This window comes from Pelodiscus sinensis, chromosome 4 (genome assembly GCF_052426305.1).
Source record: "Pelodiscus sinensis isolate ZL-2025 chromosome 4, ASM5242630v1, whole genome shotgun sequence".
Lineage (NCBI taxonomy): Eukaryota > Metazoa > Chordata > Testudines > Trionychidae > Pelodiscus > Pelodiscus sinensis.
In genome coordinates this window covers 43,121,614-43,141,767 of record NC_143055.1, presented here as the reverse complement: position 1 = coordinate 43,141,767, position 20,154 = coordinate 43,121,614, and the positions used below count along the sequence as shown (strand labels likewise).

General features: G+C 44.5%; 1 protein-coding gene across 9 annotated transcripts in view; it reads right to left on the bottom strand.

Annotated features, from left to right (window-relative positions):
- Positions 1 to 20,154, bottom strand: part of KLHL5 (kelch like family member 5) — a 154,929-nt gene that overhangs the window by 64,280 nt on the left and 70,495 nt on the right. For all 9 annotated transcript variants that reach the window (XM_075930569.2, XM_075930567.2, XM_025187964.3 and 6 more), the window contains one exon: positions 6,813 to 7,025. In XM_075930569.2, the coding sequence (XP_075786684.2) occupies positions 6,813 to 7,025 (213 nt within the window). The remainder of the gene's footprint in view (positions 1 to 6,812; positions 7,026 to 20,154) is intronic.

Sequence of the window (20,154 nt, the reverse complement as noted above, 5' to 3'; positions counted from 1 at the left end):
TGAGCCCCTTGTGACTGAACGTGAACGATCAGAATGAGGCGAGGTGTGCATACGATGGCGAGAACCACAGTGTGAATACTGCGGAGAGTAAGAAGCGGCGCTCCTGTGGCGATAGTAACGGGAGCGAGGAGGAGATCGCGGGGATCATGAGCGGTATGAGTAACGATACGGAGATCTCGAGTAGTATGTGCGGTGATAGTGAGGCGGTGTAATGGATTGCCTTGGGGATCTGTAATAGCGATGCGTAGGGGGATAATCATAATAGTGGTCCCGCCGTCTTTGAGGTGGTGAGAGCGATGGTCCAGGAGAGAAGGTTGCCCTATCTGAACCTGGAGAAGGTGTGCGAGGATGGTGGGTCTTCCTTTGCGCCTTAGTCGGCACCGCCATGGATGGTAGAGCCTGGGGGACTGGGCTACCCGGAATGGAGGCAACTGAGGCAACTTCAGAGACTTCTCCCGGAAGGTGCGGTGACCGAGGCGCCGAAGATGGGGATGGTGGAGTCGTGTCACTCCCAGAGACATGGGGTTGTAGGGCCGTAAGGGCCGGTGCCGAAACCAAACACGGAGCCGGCTCAGCCGCGCACAATGGTTGGTCGGTGCGGGTTGGTGCCAACGTGCCCTGAGTGTGTGGGATAGTTGTATCACTAGGCCTTGAATGGGATGACCTAGGTGCCGAATGTTTCCTCGGTGCCGTATCCGGTGCCTTGGGTGGTTGCGGCTTAGTCTTCGGTGCCGGCTTAGGCTTCGGTGCCGGGTCGACTCCCGGTGCCGGCTTAGCCTGGGAGCGATCATGAGACAACGGTGCCGAGTGCCTCGGTGCCGAGGACCGCACCGTGTCTGGCTGCGGTGCCGCTCGGCGACTCAGTGCCGCCGATGATGGTGCCAATTCCGGGCGGCCTGGCAGGACCGATATCACTGAGAGCGCGGGACTTGGAGCTGATGTGCTGCAGGCTTTCGATAATTTGTCCGCTCCCTGTGTGGGAGGGTGGCCCGACGAGCCTCGTGCGTCTGTTGCACTTAGGCTCTTGGACAGAGCGGAGCCTCTTCCATCCTTAGACTTATGCGCACCCGGATCCTCTCGTTCTGTTGCTGACGGGGGCTGTAGTGCCTTATTGAAAAGCAGCATTTTCAGGCGCATTTCTCTGTCGCGCCTTGTGCGTGCGGTTAACTTGGCACAGTGACTACATTTCTGGGGGATGTGGCCTTCTCCTAGGCAGCGAATGCAACGGGAGTGGCCATCAGAGACGGGCATGGCCTCTCCACACGAAGCACATTTCTTAAATTCCGGAGAGCCGGGCATGTCTGCTGAGGAGGTCTCCGGGGAAAGACCAACTTGAGGGGGCTCGCCGTAGTCCCTCAGGGTTTATAACGGGAGAGGAAATTTTTTTTTTTTTAAACTATCAACTATTAACGAACTAATCTAAGACCATAACAGACTAACACTAAGTAGGAAGGGGCTAACTGGGAAAGAAAATAGAATAACAATGCGATTTCTCCTCAGGAGAGGAGCGTGTTCCAAATCTGTCTGCGGCCATGGACGGTTAGGAGGAACTGGCGGGTCGGACCGCGCGACGCAGAAAAGGCGCGAACGCCGCGGGACGCTCTGCACATGCGCGGTCCTCCGGAGGGGGCTACTGCTAGCAAAAACTTTCCGGTTTGCGGCGCCGGGACGAGCCCGACACCTGTAGAGGAGCACCCACGGGGACATCACTCGAAGAAGAAGTTGTGGAATCTACATTTTTGGAGATATTTAAGATCAGGTTAGATATCTATCTATCAGGGATGGTCTACATCAGTGTCTCTCAACTTTTTTTTAATAAAGTACCCCTTTTTTAACAAAAAAGTACCCCAATACCTACAGTTTTCACACAAACAAAATGTTTTTCTACCATTGTAACACATTTGCTTAAACAATTTAATCGTAGCTGGGCAGGCAACGTAATTTTTGGGTGTAAAAAGTACAAAAATAATAAAGTGCTATTAAAACTTAAAACAAAAATTCAGTTTTCTCCAAATTTCAGTTGTGTTGACGTACCCCCAGACTTCTCTTGAGTACCCGTAAGGATACTCGTACCACTGGTTGAGAAACACTGGTCTAGATGGTACTGGGTCCTGCCACGAGGGCCAGGGATTGGACTCGATGACCTCTCGAGGTCCCTTCCAGTTCTAGTGTTTTATGATTCTATGAAAGTACAAGGAGCTTCTGAAGAAAAGAAAGTTGAATCTGTCACAGTGAGGAATGTGATTAATCAACTTTTTCAGAAAATGATCAAACCAGATACTAGGCACTGGAACCTGGTAAATACATAATACAAATAAATAACCAGGTCACAAGCCTTTACAACAGCAACAAGATTTTCCAGATGTCTAGGACATTGCTTCCATCAATAAATAGTGGTGCAAGAATATGGATAGTTGCTTCAAAAATATCTTTATAAATAAAATTATAAAACTGAGGGTTCCATTATGACTTTTGGTGCCATTAGTGTCACCAGTCCTATAACATTGCCCTGTGATTTTTTAAAGTGTATAAATTTGTCCTCACATCTCTATAATATTATGGCTTTCAGTGAATCCTCCAATTTTCTGTCTCTTCTGAACAGTTCTGAACCTTCGACTATAAAATTGGAAATAATTTCATCACATTTTACTGTGTTTGCTATGTCATGTGACCAAAACACTGTACTATAGCACATGGTCCTGGGTCAGAGTTAAGGCTGTTGTTGTAACTTAATTTCCCGATTTATGTGTGATTAGCATTCATTTTAACAATACTTCAATTTCATTTTTTTATGAATATGAAAAAGGTGTTAGAAATGTAGGCTGAGAAATGCAAAAGATGGAAGAAAAGTGAAAGACACAATAGTGGTTGCAATCAAGTATTGTTTTAGCGGTTTACCCTTAATGTTTACTGCCCAATTAGTACTGAACAGTTTCTCTTGACTATATATTTATTTACTAATTTCCGTAGTTTCTATTTCCAAGGACTCTAGATCCTTGGAAACAGAATGTAAAAACATTTAAACATATACTGAACAAAATTAAAAACAACAAATAGTCTGGTAGCACTTTAAAGACTAACATGTAGGTGGTATCATGAGCTTTCGTGGGCACAGCCCACTGCTTCAGATGACCGGAGTGTTGGGAGTCCGGACCCAAAAATAAATAAGGCAAGGAGGCGGGGGAAGGGGAGGACATTGGGTAGATAAGTTTCAAAGGGATAGTCGAACCAGTTTAAAAAACAACAAATAGTCTATTAGCAGGGCTCAACAAACCGTGGCGAAATCCACTCGCCAGCTCCGCACCGCGCATGCGGCAGACCCGCACTGCGCATGTGCGCACCGCCAGTGAATGGGACAACCAGCTGAAATCTACTTGCCACGGGCGAGTAGATAAACGGATTTATCGAGCCCTGTCTATTAGCACCTCAAAGTACCCAGACATGAACTACTTCAAGACAGACCCAAAAGAGAAAACAACAGAATTCCACTTGTCATTACCTATAGTCCACAACTTAAACTCCTCCAACACATTATCCACAATCTACAACCTATTTTGGAAAATGACCCATCAGTCTCAGAAGACTTGGGGGAAAGGCCTATTCTCGCTTAGACAACCACCTAACCTGAAACAAAGCCTTTCTGGTAATCATGCTACACAGCTACATCATAAGCATCCAGGAACCAACCCATGCAATCAATCCCGATGCCAATTCTATCCACACATCTATACAAGCAGTTTCATCACTGGACCCAACTACATCAGCCACCAGATCAGGGGCTCATTTAACTGCACATCCAGTAATGTGATCTATGCCATCAAATGTCAGTAATGCCCCACTGCAATATATATTGGACAAACTGGACAGTCCCTACAGGAAAGAATTAATGGACACAAATCAGATATCCAAAACGGCAACACACAAAAACCTGATGGGGAACACTTCAACCTCCCTGGACACTCATTACGGGATCTACAGGTTGCTGTTTTGTTTCAGACCAATTCCACAAGCCAAATACACAGAGAAGGATTGGAACTCCACTTCACTCTCAAGTTTAACTCTCATGCAAATGGTCTAAATCGCAATAGTGGATGGCTCGCACATTATCAACCAACCAAACAATGAAGGTGTCAATGGTTCTTGATGTCTGTGTAGAATCTGATGTTAGTACTCTTCCTTTCCTAGTGCAAACTAATGGTTCTTATAAGCCTCTTTTAACTATTTAGTCTTTGAGGCGCTAATAGACTATTCATTGTTTTATACGTTTTTTCCTGTTACAGACGGGTTCTGCTATACCTTTGAAACTTATCTACCCAATGTCCTCTCCCCTCCCCTTCCCTTATTTATTCTTGGTTCTCGACTCCCAACAGACTAACTCGGCTACCCTGAAACTTTTGAACAAAACAAGTGAGCCTTGAATTATTTCCTGAAGGTCAATGGATTCCGAGATTAATACTTTTCTAAAGAAAGTGAATTACAAATTCAGAGACCCACAGATAAGAAAGTTCTGCCACTGGCTATGGAAAACTCACATATAAGTATCAAAAGCAAATGCCTTCTAGGCAATCTAGCTCATGATCATAAAAAGGACATAGGATACATACAATTGGGTCAAAGATCATTGAGTGTTTTTAATCATTAAGAGACTGAAGATGACAGTAGTTAGCTGAATTTTATTTGTATATATCAAAGGCTTATGAAAATCTTAATTTTCCCATTCATAAAATGGAAATAATTCTTACTCTACCGTACAGAGCTGTTGCAAGTGTTCAGTTTGTAAAGCCCTTTGACATTATATAAGTGCTAAATATCGTTAATGAAATCAATAAAAGCAGTTATTTTAATGACCCTAGTGCAAGTGGCATTCTCATCTATTCAAATACAAAACTAACCCCAGATCAGCCTTGCCAATTGTAGGGGGTGTACAAAGGGTACAATTGTCCTGGCGCCTGACAACGCTAAGGCTATGTCTACACTCGTGGCTTTTTGCGCCAGAAATATGCAAATGAGCCTAACTGTGAAATATCACCAACCCTCAGTTGCATACCTAATGAGCTGCCATGTTTGCAGAAGAGGCACTTGTGCCAGAAGGAGCTGTCTACACTGCCTCCTCTTGCGCAAGAAAAACCCTCTTGCGCAATGTCGTTACGCTGATTACTTTTTAGGAAGAATGGCATTGCTCAAGAGTTTTTTTCTTGTGCAAGAAGGGGCAGTGTAGACAGCTCCTTCTGACACAAGTGATTCTTCTGCAAAAATGAGGCTCATTAGGTATGCAAATGAGGCTCAGAGATATTCCACGCTTAGCCTCATTTGCATATTTCTGGTGCAAGAAGCCGCGAGTGTAGACACAGTCTAAGGAGCCTCAGGTGCCCAGCTGTTGATACTGTGGCAGCAGCAGTCTTAGCCTCCTTTGAATTGTTACAGGAACACCTGCATGGCTCTGAGGCAGGGTGAGCAAATACCAGCCCATGGGCTAGATATGGTCCACCAGGATAAGTTTCTGGCAGACTTCCATACCACTATATTTACCTGCACCTCTGCAGGTATGCGGAATCACATCTGGTTCTTAGCCAATGGAAGCTGCACTTGACTGTACCTGCGGAGGTGCAGGTAAATATAGTGACAGTGGCCCACAAGGGGCTAGCTTTTGCGAACCCACCACTGTTTTATTGCCCACCCCCGCTCTGAGGGCTGAGGGAGGAAGGTACTAGAGAAAAAGCATGTAAAAGGCTGGATGTCTAGTTTATTAGGAATTCAAAACTGAAGTAAAATATAAAAACACATTAAATAAGACTGACTAATCATTATTTAATGGGGCTCCTTTGTAAAGCACTTTAATATCTACTGACAAAAAACACTATGTAAAATCTAGGGGTTATTATTTAAGTCTTTTGCTTTGAACAATTCCTTCACTATGACAGGTTTCAGGAAGGAAGCCGTGTTATTCTGTTTCAGCAAAATCAACAAGGAGTCCAGTGGCACTTTAAAGACTAATTAGCACTGATATCACATTCCTCTCTCTCCTCCCCCTTTTCCCCTCTCTTTCTTTTCAGCATCTGAGGAAGTGAGTTGTAGCTCACAAAAGCTTATGCCCTAAAATCCTAATACATTTGTTAGTCTTTAAAGTGCCACTTGAGTCTTTGTTGTCCTTCACTATGGAATCCTGACTGATTATCAGATTCACACTGTTACACATTGCAATTCATTCACACAAAAGACATTGAACATATCATGCACAAATACTCTGTACATTCCTCATTTATTTATTTCTATTTCTAAGAAACCAAAATCCCTACCAGTTGTGAAGACTACCCACATAGACAGTATAAGTACGTCCTCTAAAAATAGTGGGCTACGTCTACATTGGCCCCTATCATGGAATAGGCATGCAAGTGTAGCACTTTGGAAGAGGCAAATCCGCGGGGGATTTAAATATCCCCCGCGGCATTTGCATTTTCATGGCCGCCGCTTTTTTCCGGCTTGCAGATAAGCCGGAGAAAAGCGTCCAGACTGGCGCGATCCTCCGGAATAAAGCCCTATTCCGGAGGATCTCTTATTCCTACTTGCAAGGGCTTTATTCCGGAGGATCGCGCCAGTCTGGACACTTTTCTCCGGCTTATCTGCAAGCCGGAAAAAAGCGGCGGCCATGAAAATGCAAATGCCGCGGGGGATATTTAAATCCCCCGCGGATTTGCCTCTTCCAAAGTGCTACATTTGCATGCCTATTCTGTAATAGGCGGCCAGTGTAGACACAGCCGTGATGTAATCTATGGGAAGAAAGAGCTAATAGTTTTATGTTTGTAATAGTTTACCTGTGGCGCAAGCAGAGGCAGCCTAATGTAAGCTAACAGCTGACTAAGATCTTTCCTTCTCTGTTCCAAATCATGTCGAACCCAAGTAAGCAGTGCATTCAGTATAGTTTCTTCATTTGGAATATTCATATCATCACTTGCCAAAAGCTTTGCAATTTCAGTGGCTGGCAATAATAAAAACTCCTGGTTTCTAATTACTTCCATGAAATTCTCCTGAAAAAGAAAAAAGTATTTTCAAAATGAATACAAAAGCCTTTTGATTTAGGCCTCTGTTGTAGTCTGCTTCTGGAAGTTGGTAGAAACACAAAGAACTGAAATGCAGATTTTGTTGAGTATAGAGTTACAGCATATTGCAGAAATTGGCATGTTTGCAGTGGCCTTCATTATAGGTGGATTGGTTTGTGCCAAATAAAAATTTCTTATGTATTAGGGTACGTCTACACTGCACACTTATTTTGAAATATTCCAAAATAGTTTATTCGAAATAGCATGTCTACACACAAAAAGCTAATTGAAATAGCACTTAACTATTTCAAAACAGAGCGTCCAATACTGATTGGATACTGAATAGTATTTAAGGCCATTTGGAACTACTTCAGGTTGGGCATCAGGTCAGCAGTTATTTCTCTGAGATGCTGCCTGAGGCTGAGACTTGTGCTTAAAGGGACCCCCCTGTACAGCCATTTCTCAGGTTCTTCACCTTTACCTTCCTCTTTGAGGGACAGCAAAGCCTTTGCTCTGACTGCTGTGGTTGCCCTTGCGGACACATCAGCTTGCCAGCCACGGAGCTGGAGCTGTCTCTGGGCACGCGATGGTTCTTATCTGTCATGCTGCAACTTCTGCAGCAGTTTCTGCAGGCTGTCCTCTCGGCCCTGCAGGAATGCAACCCCCAGTTGACTGAGGAGACTCTTACCATCTGTCAGGGAGCGCAGCTTTTCCAGCTGCACCCAACCATGCACCACCACTTCTGGTGGGTGGACAACAGTTCTGACTGGTGGGACTGGCTCCTTATGGAATGGTGGGATGACCAGCAGCAGCTCCAGAACTTCCGCATACGGAAGGAGATCTTTCTGGAGCTCTGTGAGTGGCTCGCCCCTATCCTCATGCGATAGGACACACACATGCTAACTGCCACCCCATGGAGAAGCGGGTCACCATTCCTGTGTGGAAGCTTGCCACGCCGGACAGCTACCGATCCATCGGCAACCAGTTCGGTGTGAAGAAGTTGACTGTCGGGGCCATCGTCATGCAGGGATGGCACTCTCAGGCTATTGTCCCAGGAGGGGAGGGGCTGAAGTGCTCGAATGGGGAACCCTAGGGAAAGGGGGGGTTGGTGGAAGCCCCCTTCCCTGGGTAGTGTTTCAGTCCCACCCTCACACAGCTCTGCTGAGGGATGGGCTATGTAGGGGGCTTCTCCTGGTGTGTGTGTGGAAAAGGGGGGTGAGCTCGGGGATCTCCCGAGGGCTCTGGCATCCTGTGATTCTGTTTGTCTCCCTCTACAGGTGGTATGGGCCATCAACACCATCCTGCTGTGCAGGGTCATCTACCTCTGGAGTGGACCCCATCATTGCCAGCTTTGCTGCGATGGGCTTGCCCAACTGCAGGGGGGGCTATTGATGGTACCCTCATCCCCATCCGGGCCCCTGACGACCAGGCATCTATCTATATCAACTGCAAGGAGTACTTCTTGATGGTCCTGCAAACCCTCGTTGACCACCATGGGTAGTTCACGGACATCTATGTTGGCTGGTTGGGGAGGAGGCGCATGATGCCCAGTGTTTGAAACTTTCTTTCCTGACTGCACCATCAGGGTCGGGGACATGGACATGCCACTGTGCATCGTGGAGGACTTGGGCCACCCTCTCTTGTCCTGGCTTATGGAGCACTACACCGGACACCTTGACCCCTGCAAGGAAAGCTTCAATGCCTGGCTTGGCAGGGCCCACATGGTAGTGGAGGGCACCTTTAGGTGAGATTCAGATGTCTCCTCACCCGACTGGATGTTGGAGAGTGGAACATCCCCCCTACTGGTGGCTGCACGTTGTGTGATCCACAATATTTGTGAGTAGAAGGGGAAGACATTCCTCCCTGGGTCGGGGGCAGAGGCTGGCTGGGTTGGCAGGGCTTGGAATAGGTGTGCGCACATCCAGGTCGCCTTGAGGCACAGTTTTTCACATGGACCCCAGTTACTCTTTCTTCTGGGCCTCCCCACTAGGAGCTTGTGTATCACCCCTCCCTTCCTTTCCTCCTTCACCCCTCCTTTTTCCCTCTTCCCCACAGAGACAATAAAACTAACATTGTTTTTTGTGTGGTTTTTATTTGGGGTCAAAGTAACTGGGGAGGAACTGGGCAAAGAACCTGGGAGAGGAGAGTGGGGGGAGATCAGAGGGTTGAGAACCTTTGAGGGGGGAAAAGGGGTGAGGAGAGGCTCAGGGCAGGGAGTGGGATTGGCACTTGGCTCAGTTGGTTCCACTCCTTTGTTGGTGATCAATGGGTGGCAGGGGGAGGGGAAGTCTAGGCAGAGAAGCAGGATGTGGGGTTGGAACAAGGTCAGGCACAGGAGATGGCGCAGGACCAGGAGCTGGGGCTGGGGCAGTAGCAGTAGCAGAAGCAGGAGCTGGCTCCGTGCCGCCGAGGAGAGACTGGGAGGCCACACACATGGTGCAGTCTTGCTGCATCAACTCCCTCCAGGTCTCTCTCAGAAATTGCATGTCGTCCTGGAGCCTCTGGTCTAGCATCTCATGCAGTTCCTCCGGCACCTGTGGGTTCCCCGGTGTCACCCTCCACCCCTCCATGCAGCTGGTCTGGCTGTAGAAAAAGAGAGAGTCAGTCATCCATGGAGACACTGTCCCTGAAGCTTTGCCCTCATCTATGAGCCAAACCCGACAGTTCTTGGGTCAGATGAACATGATGTACTGGGAGCAAGGTCATCTATGGCCTGGACAGTGGGCCCTTTCCTTCAGAGAGGTGAGAAGCCTCACTACCCCAGGGACAAGCAGGCATGGGAAGTTGTCAGTCACACTGGGATCCTGCAGGTGGGAGGTGGGCCACGGACTGGCTGGGCTTGTTTCGGTGCTGTGCACACGCCAGGTCCGGCAGTGATGGTGTCCCAAGGGGAGACGACTTGTGGCCCAGGCCACTGGAGGAGAGGGGGAGGTGTGTGTGAGAAGACACTCCTGTCCCGGGAGCGGGCGCTGCCTCGAGCAGACATGCCCATGTGCTGCATGCGACACTCCTGTGGGGGGGAGGGGCATGTCCCCAGCCTCCTTCTAGTAGTGGCTTGTGGTGGGAGGGTGTCCCAACCAGGTGTCAGAAGTGTGGCCGGCCTCCCCAGACCCTATGAGCAAGAGCACAGAGGTGCTCTGGTGCAGCTTCCTGGGGCTGCATAGCTCAGACTGGTGCTACACATGCATCCATGTACACGGACGGCAGCCCCATCCCCAGGCTGAGAAGGCTACACAAGGAGCATGCCCCAGCCTCTCACTGCCCACCACCTTCACCCTGTCTGTGTCAGGTACCTAAGATCACTCACCTGATGTTCCTTCCCAGGCCTCACAGGATGCCTAGGACACATCCAGGCTACAGAGTCAGGAGGGTGACGGTGCTGGCTGCATCAGGGTCCTCCTCTTCCCCATGACTGGCTCAGCCCCCTGCATGGGCAACTATGGGTGTCTCCAGCCCTGAGTCAACCACCAGGGGTGGGAAAGGGTCTCCACTGCCCCCAGGATGCAGTGCAGGTCCTGATAATAGGGGCAGAAGCATGATTCTGCCCCAGAACATGAGCTGCCCTTCTTGGCCCTGGCATATGCCTATGAAGCTTCTTCACTTTCATTCAGACTTGCTCCTGGGTCTGGATTTGGCCCTTTGAGACCTGGCTGTCCGCCACATGGCTATAGATTTCAGCGTTGTGTCGTCTGGTGTGGAGATCCTGGAGGCTTTCCTCCTTGCCCCAAACCTGACCAGGACAGTGTGTGCCTCTTACGGCTTCTGGTAGGTTCCTGGGAGCACCAGATTGCTCCCTGGGAATGGGGAAGGGAGGGTTGAGGGTCCAATCAGTTGGTGTGGCAGCTGCAAAGTGGCTCTACACTGTCTGGGCTAGCTTCCTGCCATAAGCTCTTTCCCCTGTTACTGCAGTTTTAAGGGCTGTGGGGAAGAGGAACTATAGAGTCCTGATGTGTGTAGCCAGAGTGGCCAGTAGGCCACCTGTGGGATTTCCTGGAGACCCCTTATTTCAAAATAATTCCAGCTGCTGCAACTACACACATCTTATTTCAAAATAGTTATATCAGAATAGGCGTTATTCTTCAATGAATGAGGTTTACAGAAGTTGGAAAAAACAGTCCATTATTTCAAAATTATTTTGAAATACCAGAATTGCCGTGCAGACGTTCGCATTGTTATTTTGAAATAATGACAGTTATTTTTAAATAACTATACTGTGTAGATGCACCCTAAATGAACAGGAAAACAGTTTTAATTTTATCTTTCAGCTGGTTATTTTGAATTGTATTGGATCATAAATCAAATACAGCTGAATAAAGTATATATATCTGTAGTGTCCAATGAGGAGGTTAGTTAAACAGAAATTAAAAGGTACAGTGACTAAAGTAAAATCCCTGCAAGCTGCATGGACACTTTTCAAAGGCACCACAATAGATGCCCAAATTAAATGTATACACCAAATTAAAAAACACAGTAACAGAACCAAAAATGTGCCACCATGGCTTAACTACCAGGTAAAAGCAGCAGTGACAGATAAAAAGACATCTTTTAAAAAGTGGAAGACAAATCCTAGGGAGGAAAATAGAAAAGAGCATAAACTTTGTCAAATTAAGTGTAAAAATATAATAAGAAAAGCCAAAAAGGAGTTTGAAGAACAGCTAGCCAAAAATGGAAAAGGAAAAGCAAAATGTTTTTTAAGTACCTCAGAAGCAGGAAGACAGCTAAACAACCAGTGGGGCTCTTGGATGATTGAGATGCTAAAGGAGCCCTCAAAGATGATAAAGTAATTGTGGAGGAGCTATTCTTTACTTCAGTCTTCATGGCTGAGGATATTGGGGAGATTCCCAAACCTAAGCCACTCTTTTTACGTAACAAATCTGAGGAATTGTTCCAGATTGAGGTGTCATTAGAGGAGGTTTTGGAACAAATTGACAAACTTAACAGTAACAAGTCACTGGAACCAGATGGCATTCACCCAAGAGTTCTGAAAGAACTCAAATGGGAAATTGCGGAACTATTAACTGTGGATTGCAACTTATCCTTTAAATCAGCTTCCGTACCTAATGATAGCTAATGTGATGCCAATATTTAAAAAGGGCTTTAGGGGTGATCCCGGCAATTACAGACTGGTAAATCTAATGTCAGTACTGGGGAAATTAGTTAAAACTATAGTAAAGAATAAAATTGTCAGACAAACATGTGGGTGAATATAATTTGTTGGGGGAAAGTCAACATGGTTTCTGTAAAGGGAAATCATGCCTTACTAATCTGCTAGAGATCTTTGAGGGGGTCAACAAACTTGTGGACAAGGGGGATTCAGTGGATATAGTATACTTAGATTTCCAGAAAGCCTTTGACAAGGTCCCTCACCAAAGGCTCTTAAGTAAAGTAAGTTGTCATGGGATAAGAGGGCAGGTCCTTTCGTGGATTGATAACTGATTAAATAATAAGAAACAAAGGGTAGGAATAAATGGTAAGTTTTCCGAGTGGAGAGAAGTAATTAGTGGGGTCCCCCAAGGGTCTGTCCCGGGACCAATTCTATTCAACTTATTTATAAATAATCTAGAGAAAGGGGTAAACAGTAAGGTGGTAAAATTTGCAGATGACACCAAACTGCTCAAGATAGTTAACACCAAAGCAGACTGTGAAGAACTTCAAAAATATCTCATCAAACTAAGTGATAGGGCAACAAAATGGCAAATGAAATTCCATGTTGATAAATGTAAAGTAATGCATATTGGAAAAAATAATCCCAACTACATATACACACAATATGATGGAGACTAATTTTTCTATAACTACTCAGGAGAAAGATCTTGGAGTCACTGTGGATAGTTCTCTGAAAACATCCACTCAGTGTGCAGCGGCAGTCAAAAAAGCAAATGGAATGTTAGGAGTCATTAAAAAAAAGGTAGAGAATAAGATAGAAATTATCTTATTGCTTCTATATAAAACCATGGTACAACCACATCTTGAATTTTGTGTACAGATGTGGTCACCTAATCTCAAAAAAGATATACTGGTATTGGAAAAGATTCAGAAAAGGGCAACAAAAATAATTAGGGGTTTGGAACGGGTCCCATATGAAGAGAAATTAAAGAGACTTGGACTTTTCAGTTAGAAGAGGAGATTAAAAGGGGATACAATAGAGGTCTATAAAATCATAACTGGCATGGAAAAAGTGAATACGGAAAAGTTATTTATTTATTCCCACGATAAAATAGCTAGGGGTCACCAAATGAAATTAAGAGGCAGCAGGTTTAAAACAAACAATAGAAAGATTTTCTTTATTCAGTGCACAGTCACTGATGGAACTTCTTGTCAGAGGACACAGTGAAGGCTAGAACTTTAAAAGGGCTCAAAAAAGAATTAGATAGATTCATGGAGGTTAGGTCCATCAATGGCTATTAGCCAGGATGGGTAGGAATGGTATCCCTAGTCTCTGTTTCTCTGGAGGTGGATGACAGGGGAGGGATCACATAAGGATTACTTGTTGTGATCCCTCCCTCTGGGGCATCTGATATTGCCCACTGTCAGCTGACAGGATACTGGGCTAGATGGACCTTTGGTCTGACTCAGTATGGCACTTCTTATGTTCTTATCAAACTTGAATGCTTTTTTAATACCACTGAAAATAGCAAGATCACAACTCCTGAATCCTCCTTTGCAGGGGAACAAGAAGGCATAAGGTGGAAAGTGTCTATGAATCAAAATAAGTATATGAATAATGCAGTGGAAGAGCTGTAGCTCGCCCAGGTCAGCTGAGCTGGATTTGGAGAGCTTTCAAATGGCACTGTAGATGTTTGGTCTAGGATTGGGCTGATACAGGCTCTGAGACTCAGTGCTGCTGTTTTTTTATTTTAGTGTAGATGTACCCAATGTGATCTGCTCTTGGAATAGCTCATCTATATGTTTCTTTTTATTCAGAGATAGTAGTAACTTCATGATCAAGTCCAAAATTTAGCAGACATTATGTAGCTGAATTTTTGAAAAGCATTTGATTTTATCTTTAATCTTACTCTCAAAATTAATTGAAATTAAATATATAGACTGAAAACTGTCTGAAACACTTTTAAAAAAATAAAAATAAAAACCAAAATATCCATGAGGTGGCTGTGAATTCAATAAGGAGACTGTGCAGACATCAGAGTTAAGACTAGCCCTATTTAATATCTTCATTTGATTTAAAAGCAGTAAGCTGCATGTTAGTGAAATATACAGAAAATACTAAATTGCAAAGATCTTCAATTTTGAAAAGGGCAAGTTAATATCTCAGAAGAAAAATAATTCAATAACTCAAAACACAGATTTAATAAGAACAAAACCCAAGAGCGCTGGAGAGAAATACTGCTAAAAATGGCATTGCATATGAGATATGAATTTGCAATACAAAATGGCAATAAAAATGTCCATTACAGTTTTGGATTGCATAAGAACTGGACTTATCACAGAGGAAGATGATTATTTTTACTATGGATCTGGCAATACATTAATTATTGTGTTCGGTTCTGTGCATGTAATTACCAGAAAGATATTGACGAATTAAGGGAACTCAGGGTACGTCTACACTTGCTCCCGAGTTCGAACTAGGGATGCAAATGTAGCTGACCGAAATTGCTAATGAAGTGGGGATTTAAATATCCCGGGCTTCATTAGCATAATCTTGCCCACATGCTATTCCACTCGCCAACTAATTCGAACCAGGAAGTGCGCTCCGGGACGTGGTAGTTCGAATCAAACCCCTTGGTTCGAACTAATGTTACTCCTCAAAAAATGGTAACGTTAGTTCGAACGAAGAGGTTTGATTCGAACTACCGCTTCCCGGAGCGCACTTCCTGGTTTGAATCAGCTGGCGAGTGGAATAGCACGCAGTCGAGATTATGCTAATTTTTTATGTCCATGTGCAGAATGACTTACATCACCTCCATATTGGTGCACATAATGTATCACATAACCAAAGTTATTCAACACACAGAGTGTGTGTGATGCGGGTGGGGCTGAGGGGTTGGGGATAGGGATGTTAAATATCAGTTAACTGAATAGTCAATTAACCTCATGAATTCTTATTGGTTAGTTGACTATTCTATAGTCACTGGGCAGCCCCTGTCCGGGGGGAAGGGTCTGAACTCCCAGACCGAGCACAAGCCAGAACTGAGCCGGGCTGCCTGCCCACCTGGCTCCTAATACAGTTTAAATGCAAAGCCACAGCGGGGGTAGGTCCAGGACCCAGTGCAAGGGGTGGGGGGTGGAAATGCATGCAGTTTATAGCATTAACCTATAAGCTTTTGCTTCTTAGTTAATTGGCTATACAATTACATCCCTAGTCGGGGTGAGGTCTCTAAATGGGGGTTTGGGAGAAGGCTCCAGGCTGAGGTAGGTAGTTGGGATGCAGAAGGGGGTGAGAGTTCCAGATGGGGGTGTGGTCTCTAGAGTGGGGCTCCAGGGCTAGGTCTACACTACAGAGTTTTTGTGCAAAAACTTGCAGAGCGTCCACACCTCAAGCGCGTTTTTGCACTAGTAAAACGAAAGAACAGAGGGGTTTTTGTGGTATAGGTATTCCTCCTTCTATGAGGAATAACTCCTTGTGCAAAAAGGTGTGTGCGGACAGGGAACAGGAGTTTTTTGTGCAAAAAGAGGAAATTGAGAAAAGCACAGCTGCCCTGGTGGCCATTCTGTGCATAGCAACCAGTTTCCTTTTGAGAGAGCATCCATGCAGTTTGGACGCTCTCTTTTGCAAAAGCACATCACTTTTTCATTGCGCTTTGCAGTGTGGACGCACTCTTGTGCAAAAAGTTTTTGCAGAAGATCTCTTCCTCAAAAAGCTTTTTGCGGAAGAAGTCTGTAGTGTAGACATAGCCCAGATGAAGGGTTTGTGGGGCAGAAGAGAGCTCCAGACTGAGGCCAAGGATTTGGAATTCAGAAGAGGGTTGAGGCAGTGGTTGAGATGCAGGAGGGGATGAGGGCTCGAGGCTCGGCCTGCGGATGAGGGGCTTGGGGTACAAGAGGGGGTTCCAAGTTTGGGGAATGACTTAGGCTTTGTGGTCTTTGGATTGGAGCCAAGGATTAGTGGCTTGGGGTGCAGGAGATGGTTCTGGGTTTGGGAGGGCTTAGACCTGGTCTGGGGCAGAGGTTTGGGGTTTAAGCTACCTGGACTGCTTCTAGTCAGTAACACAAAGGCAGGCAGCTTAGTGCCTGCCTATCCTGGGGCACTGCACTAAACCCTGGAAGTGGCCAGCTGATCTAGCTCCTGGGAGGACAGGAGGCTCCGCAACACACTGTGCATGCTGCTCTCACCTTGAGCATTTGTGGGAACCAGCCAATGGGAGTGTGGAGCTGGTGCTCAGGTAAGGGGAACACTCAGTGTCCCATTGCCCCTCCATCTAGAAGCAAGACTTGCTGTTGGCTGCTTCCCCACCAGTCCCATCACAGAGCTGCCCCTGGTGCAGCAACTCCTTGCTAGGACCAGTGGGGAGGGGCCCCTCATGCCTGGCCACAGCAGCTCTATGCTGGGGCAAGAGGAGCAAGGACCCACTTCATCAGCTTTGGGGCATAGGCAGAGGCATCACTCCCAACTACAGCCCCCTGAACGGGGCTTAATAAATAGCAAGCTGCACAGACACTTACAGGGAACTTGACTCAGAAGGGGTTTTTTTTTTTTTTTTTTTTGGAACTTCAAAGTCTAGAAAACTAAAAATTAACAGAACATAAGACTGGATTCTGTAGAAGTTGATGGAACCTGCCTAGAGAAAGTTTCCTATTCATGATACGCAAATGGGTTTTTCAAGCCCTGAAAGTAGTACAGACCATATTTCTGTTGTTTGAAAACACTTACTTCCCTTTGCTTCACATTTTTTAAAAGAAAGAAAAGCTAGATATTTCACTGAGTAACTAGGTACATAGAATCAGAGGGTTGGAAGAGACCTCAGGAGGTCATTGAGTCCAACCCCCTGCCCAAAGCAGGACCAACCCTAACTAAATCATCCCAGCCAGGGCTTTGTCAAGCCGGGACTTAAAAACCTCTAGAGATGGAGATTCTACCACCTCCTCAGGTAATCCATTCCAGTGCTTCAACAACCCTCTTGCTAAAATAATTTTTCCTAATATCCAACGTAGACCTCCCTCACTGCAACTTGAGACCAGTACTCCTTCTTCTGCCATCTGTCACTACTGAGAACAGTCTCTCTCCATCCTCTTTGGAACCTCCCTTCAGGTAGTTAATAGTTGCTGTCAAGTCTGCTCTCAGTCTTCTCTTCTGTAGACTAAACAAGCCCAAATCCCTCAGCCTTCTTTATCAACTGCTTTCTAAAGAACTAAAAGAGAATAAAAATGGATTTTTTCTTAATGGATTGAGGATAATTAGAGGCTACATAGGTGACCAGATGGGTCACAAGACAATGTCTGGAGTTCTGGATTCTCTTCCCAGTTTTGCCATTCTGTAGGTACAAGAAACTTGCCTAAACTTTTACACTCACCCTCTTTTATACAGCACATGATGACCTATACATGAAGAAACTATGTAAGAACTACATATTATTGTTATAAAGCAATCACAAGAACATAAAAACATAAGAATGGCCATAGTGAGTCAGACCAAAAGTTCATCTAGCCCAGTATCCTGTCTTCTGACTGTGGCCAATGCCAGGTGCCCCAGGGGGAATGAAAAGAATAGGTAATCATCAAGTGATCCTTCCCCTGTCTCCTATTCCCAGCCTCTGACAAACAGACGTTAGGGACACCATTTCTCCCCATCCTGGCTAATAAGCATTAATGGACCTATTCTCCATGAATTTATTTAGTTCTTTTTTGAACCTTGTTAAAGTCCTGGTCTTCACAACATCCTCTGGCAAATAGTTCTACAAGCTGACTATGCGAAGAAATACTTTCCTTTTGTTTGTTTTAAACCTGCTACCTATTAATTTCATTTGGTGATCTCTAGTTCTTGTGCTATGGGAGCAATAAAATAATTTTCCTTTATTTACTTTCTCCACACCAGTCATGTTTTTATAGACTTTTATCATACCCTGTCCTTAGTCTTCTATTTTCCAAGATGAAAAGTCCCTGTCTTTTAAATCTCTTTTCATATGGCAGCTGTGCCAAGTCCCTAATCATTTTTGTTGCTCTAATCTGAACTTTTTTCAGCAATAAGGTATTTTTTTGGAGATAAGGTGACCACATCTGGATTTATATAGGGGCAAAGGATATTCTCTGACTTATTCTCTATACCTTTTTAAATGACTCCTAACATTCTATTTCCTTTTTTTGACTGATGATGCACATTGTGTGGATGTTTTCAGAGAACTATCCACGATGGCTCCAAGATTTCCCTCGAGTAGTTATAGCTAAATTAGTCTCCACCATTTTGTATGGATAGTAGGGCTTATTTTTTCCAATATGCATTACTTTACATTTATCAACATTAAATTTCATTTGCCATTTTGCTGACCAATCACTTAGTTTGGTGAGATCTTTTTGAAGATCTTTATAGTCTGCTTTGGTCTTAACTATTTTGAGCAGTTTAGTATCATCTGAAAATTTTGTGACCTCACTATTTACCCCTTTCTCCAGATCATGTATAAAAGGTTGAATAGGATTGGTCCCCATACAGACCCTTGGGGGATACCGCTAGTTACCTTTCTTCATTCAGAAATCTGACTATTTATTCCTACCCTTTGTTTCTTATTGTTTAACCAGTTATCAATCCATGAGAGGACCTTTCTTCTTATCCTATGACAACTTATTTTATTTAAGAGCCTTTGGTGAGGGACCTTGTCAAAGGCTTTCTGGAAATTTAAGTACATTATATCCACTGGATCCCCCTTGTCCACATGCTTGTTGATACCCTCAAAGAACTCTAGTCGATTAGTCAGACATGATTTCCCTTTGCAGAAAACATGCTGACTTCTCCCCAACAAATTGTGTAACTGAAGTTCTTCAAAATGTGCATCCCTATGGGTGCTCCATTCCAGGTGATGATGTGTCCCTCAACGTTCAGTTGGAGAGTTTTGCAGCAGTGCCCATATGGTGTACACTCACGGTGCTTATCTCGCATAACACTGGTGTTGGAAGTATTGTGTGTGACTCAGAACTCTTAGGTCCCTCTCTATCACAGTGTGTGCTTCAGATTCTGAAGTAGAGGGGAGGGGGCATGTAGGAGAACAGCCACAGGGGGACACATCTTGAACTTCAGTTACTGCACAAGGTGAGTAACCTTCATTTTTTAATATGTCCTTGTATGTTCTCCACTCTAGATGACTGTACATAAGTGCTCTTTTCAGATGGTAGTGGCTTCAGAGTTGGTAAGATAACTATGCATAGTAAACCATAGGTCATATCAGGTATGTACTCTAGGGTCTTGCATAATTGCATAATGCAGAGCTACTCAACACGTGGTCCATGGGGCCCACAGCCCATTTGTTTGCAGCCTGCGGTGCAGTTTAGGTTTACGCAGGACTCAACACATGGACTAAAAAAAAGTCTATTAGTGGGCCCACAGATTATTCACCAATGGATTTTATTTTGAGAAAATGTCCATTTCATCTGAAAGTGAAGCACTGTTTTAAATTAAAAAAAAAGTATTTAGGTGCTTATCAAAATACTCATGGTTTCATACAGTTTTTCAATATGACAGCATTAAAACTAACTAGCTGCTTTAACTGCAATGAAATTATCTGCAAGGCAAACTGCTTTATCAGTCTAGAAAAGAAAAAGTTGTAGCAAACTAAGAAAATATATATACTGAAATTAATACATAAATATTTTATACTATTAATTTACCTCAAATCTCAAGTGCCTTTAAGAAAGGCAAAACAGTAAGGCAAAACCAATGAAAACTTCTCCAGTTGAAATAATTTCAGTATAATGCATGATCATTTGTGACGTATGAATAATTCATAGATTTTAACAAACAAATGGAATTTACAGATGTATAGGTATGTTTAACTCTTATGCTTTAATATTTTAATGGAATAAGTATCAAATGACAGTATTTATTAGAGTTAAACATTTTTCTTCTTTCAAATTGCTTTTAAATTATTGAAATTACTTTGGGATTTATTTTAATTGACGATTCAATTGGACCATACATTTCTCTTCCATTTCCACAGTAACATTAGTTTCAAAA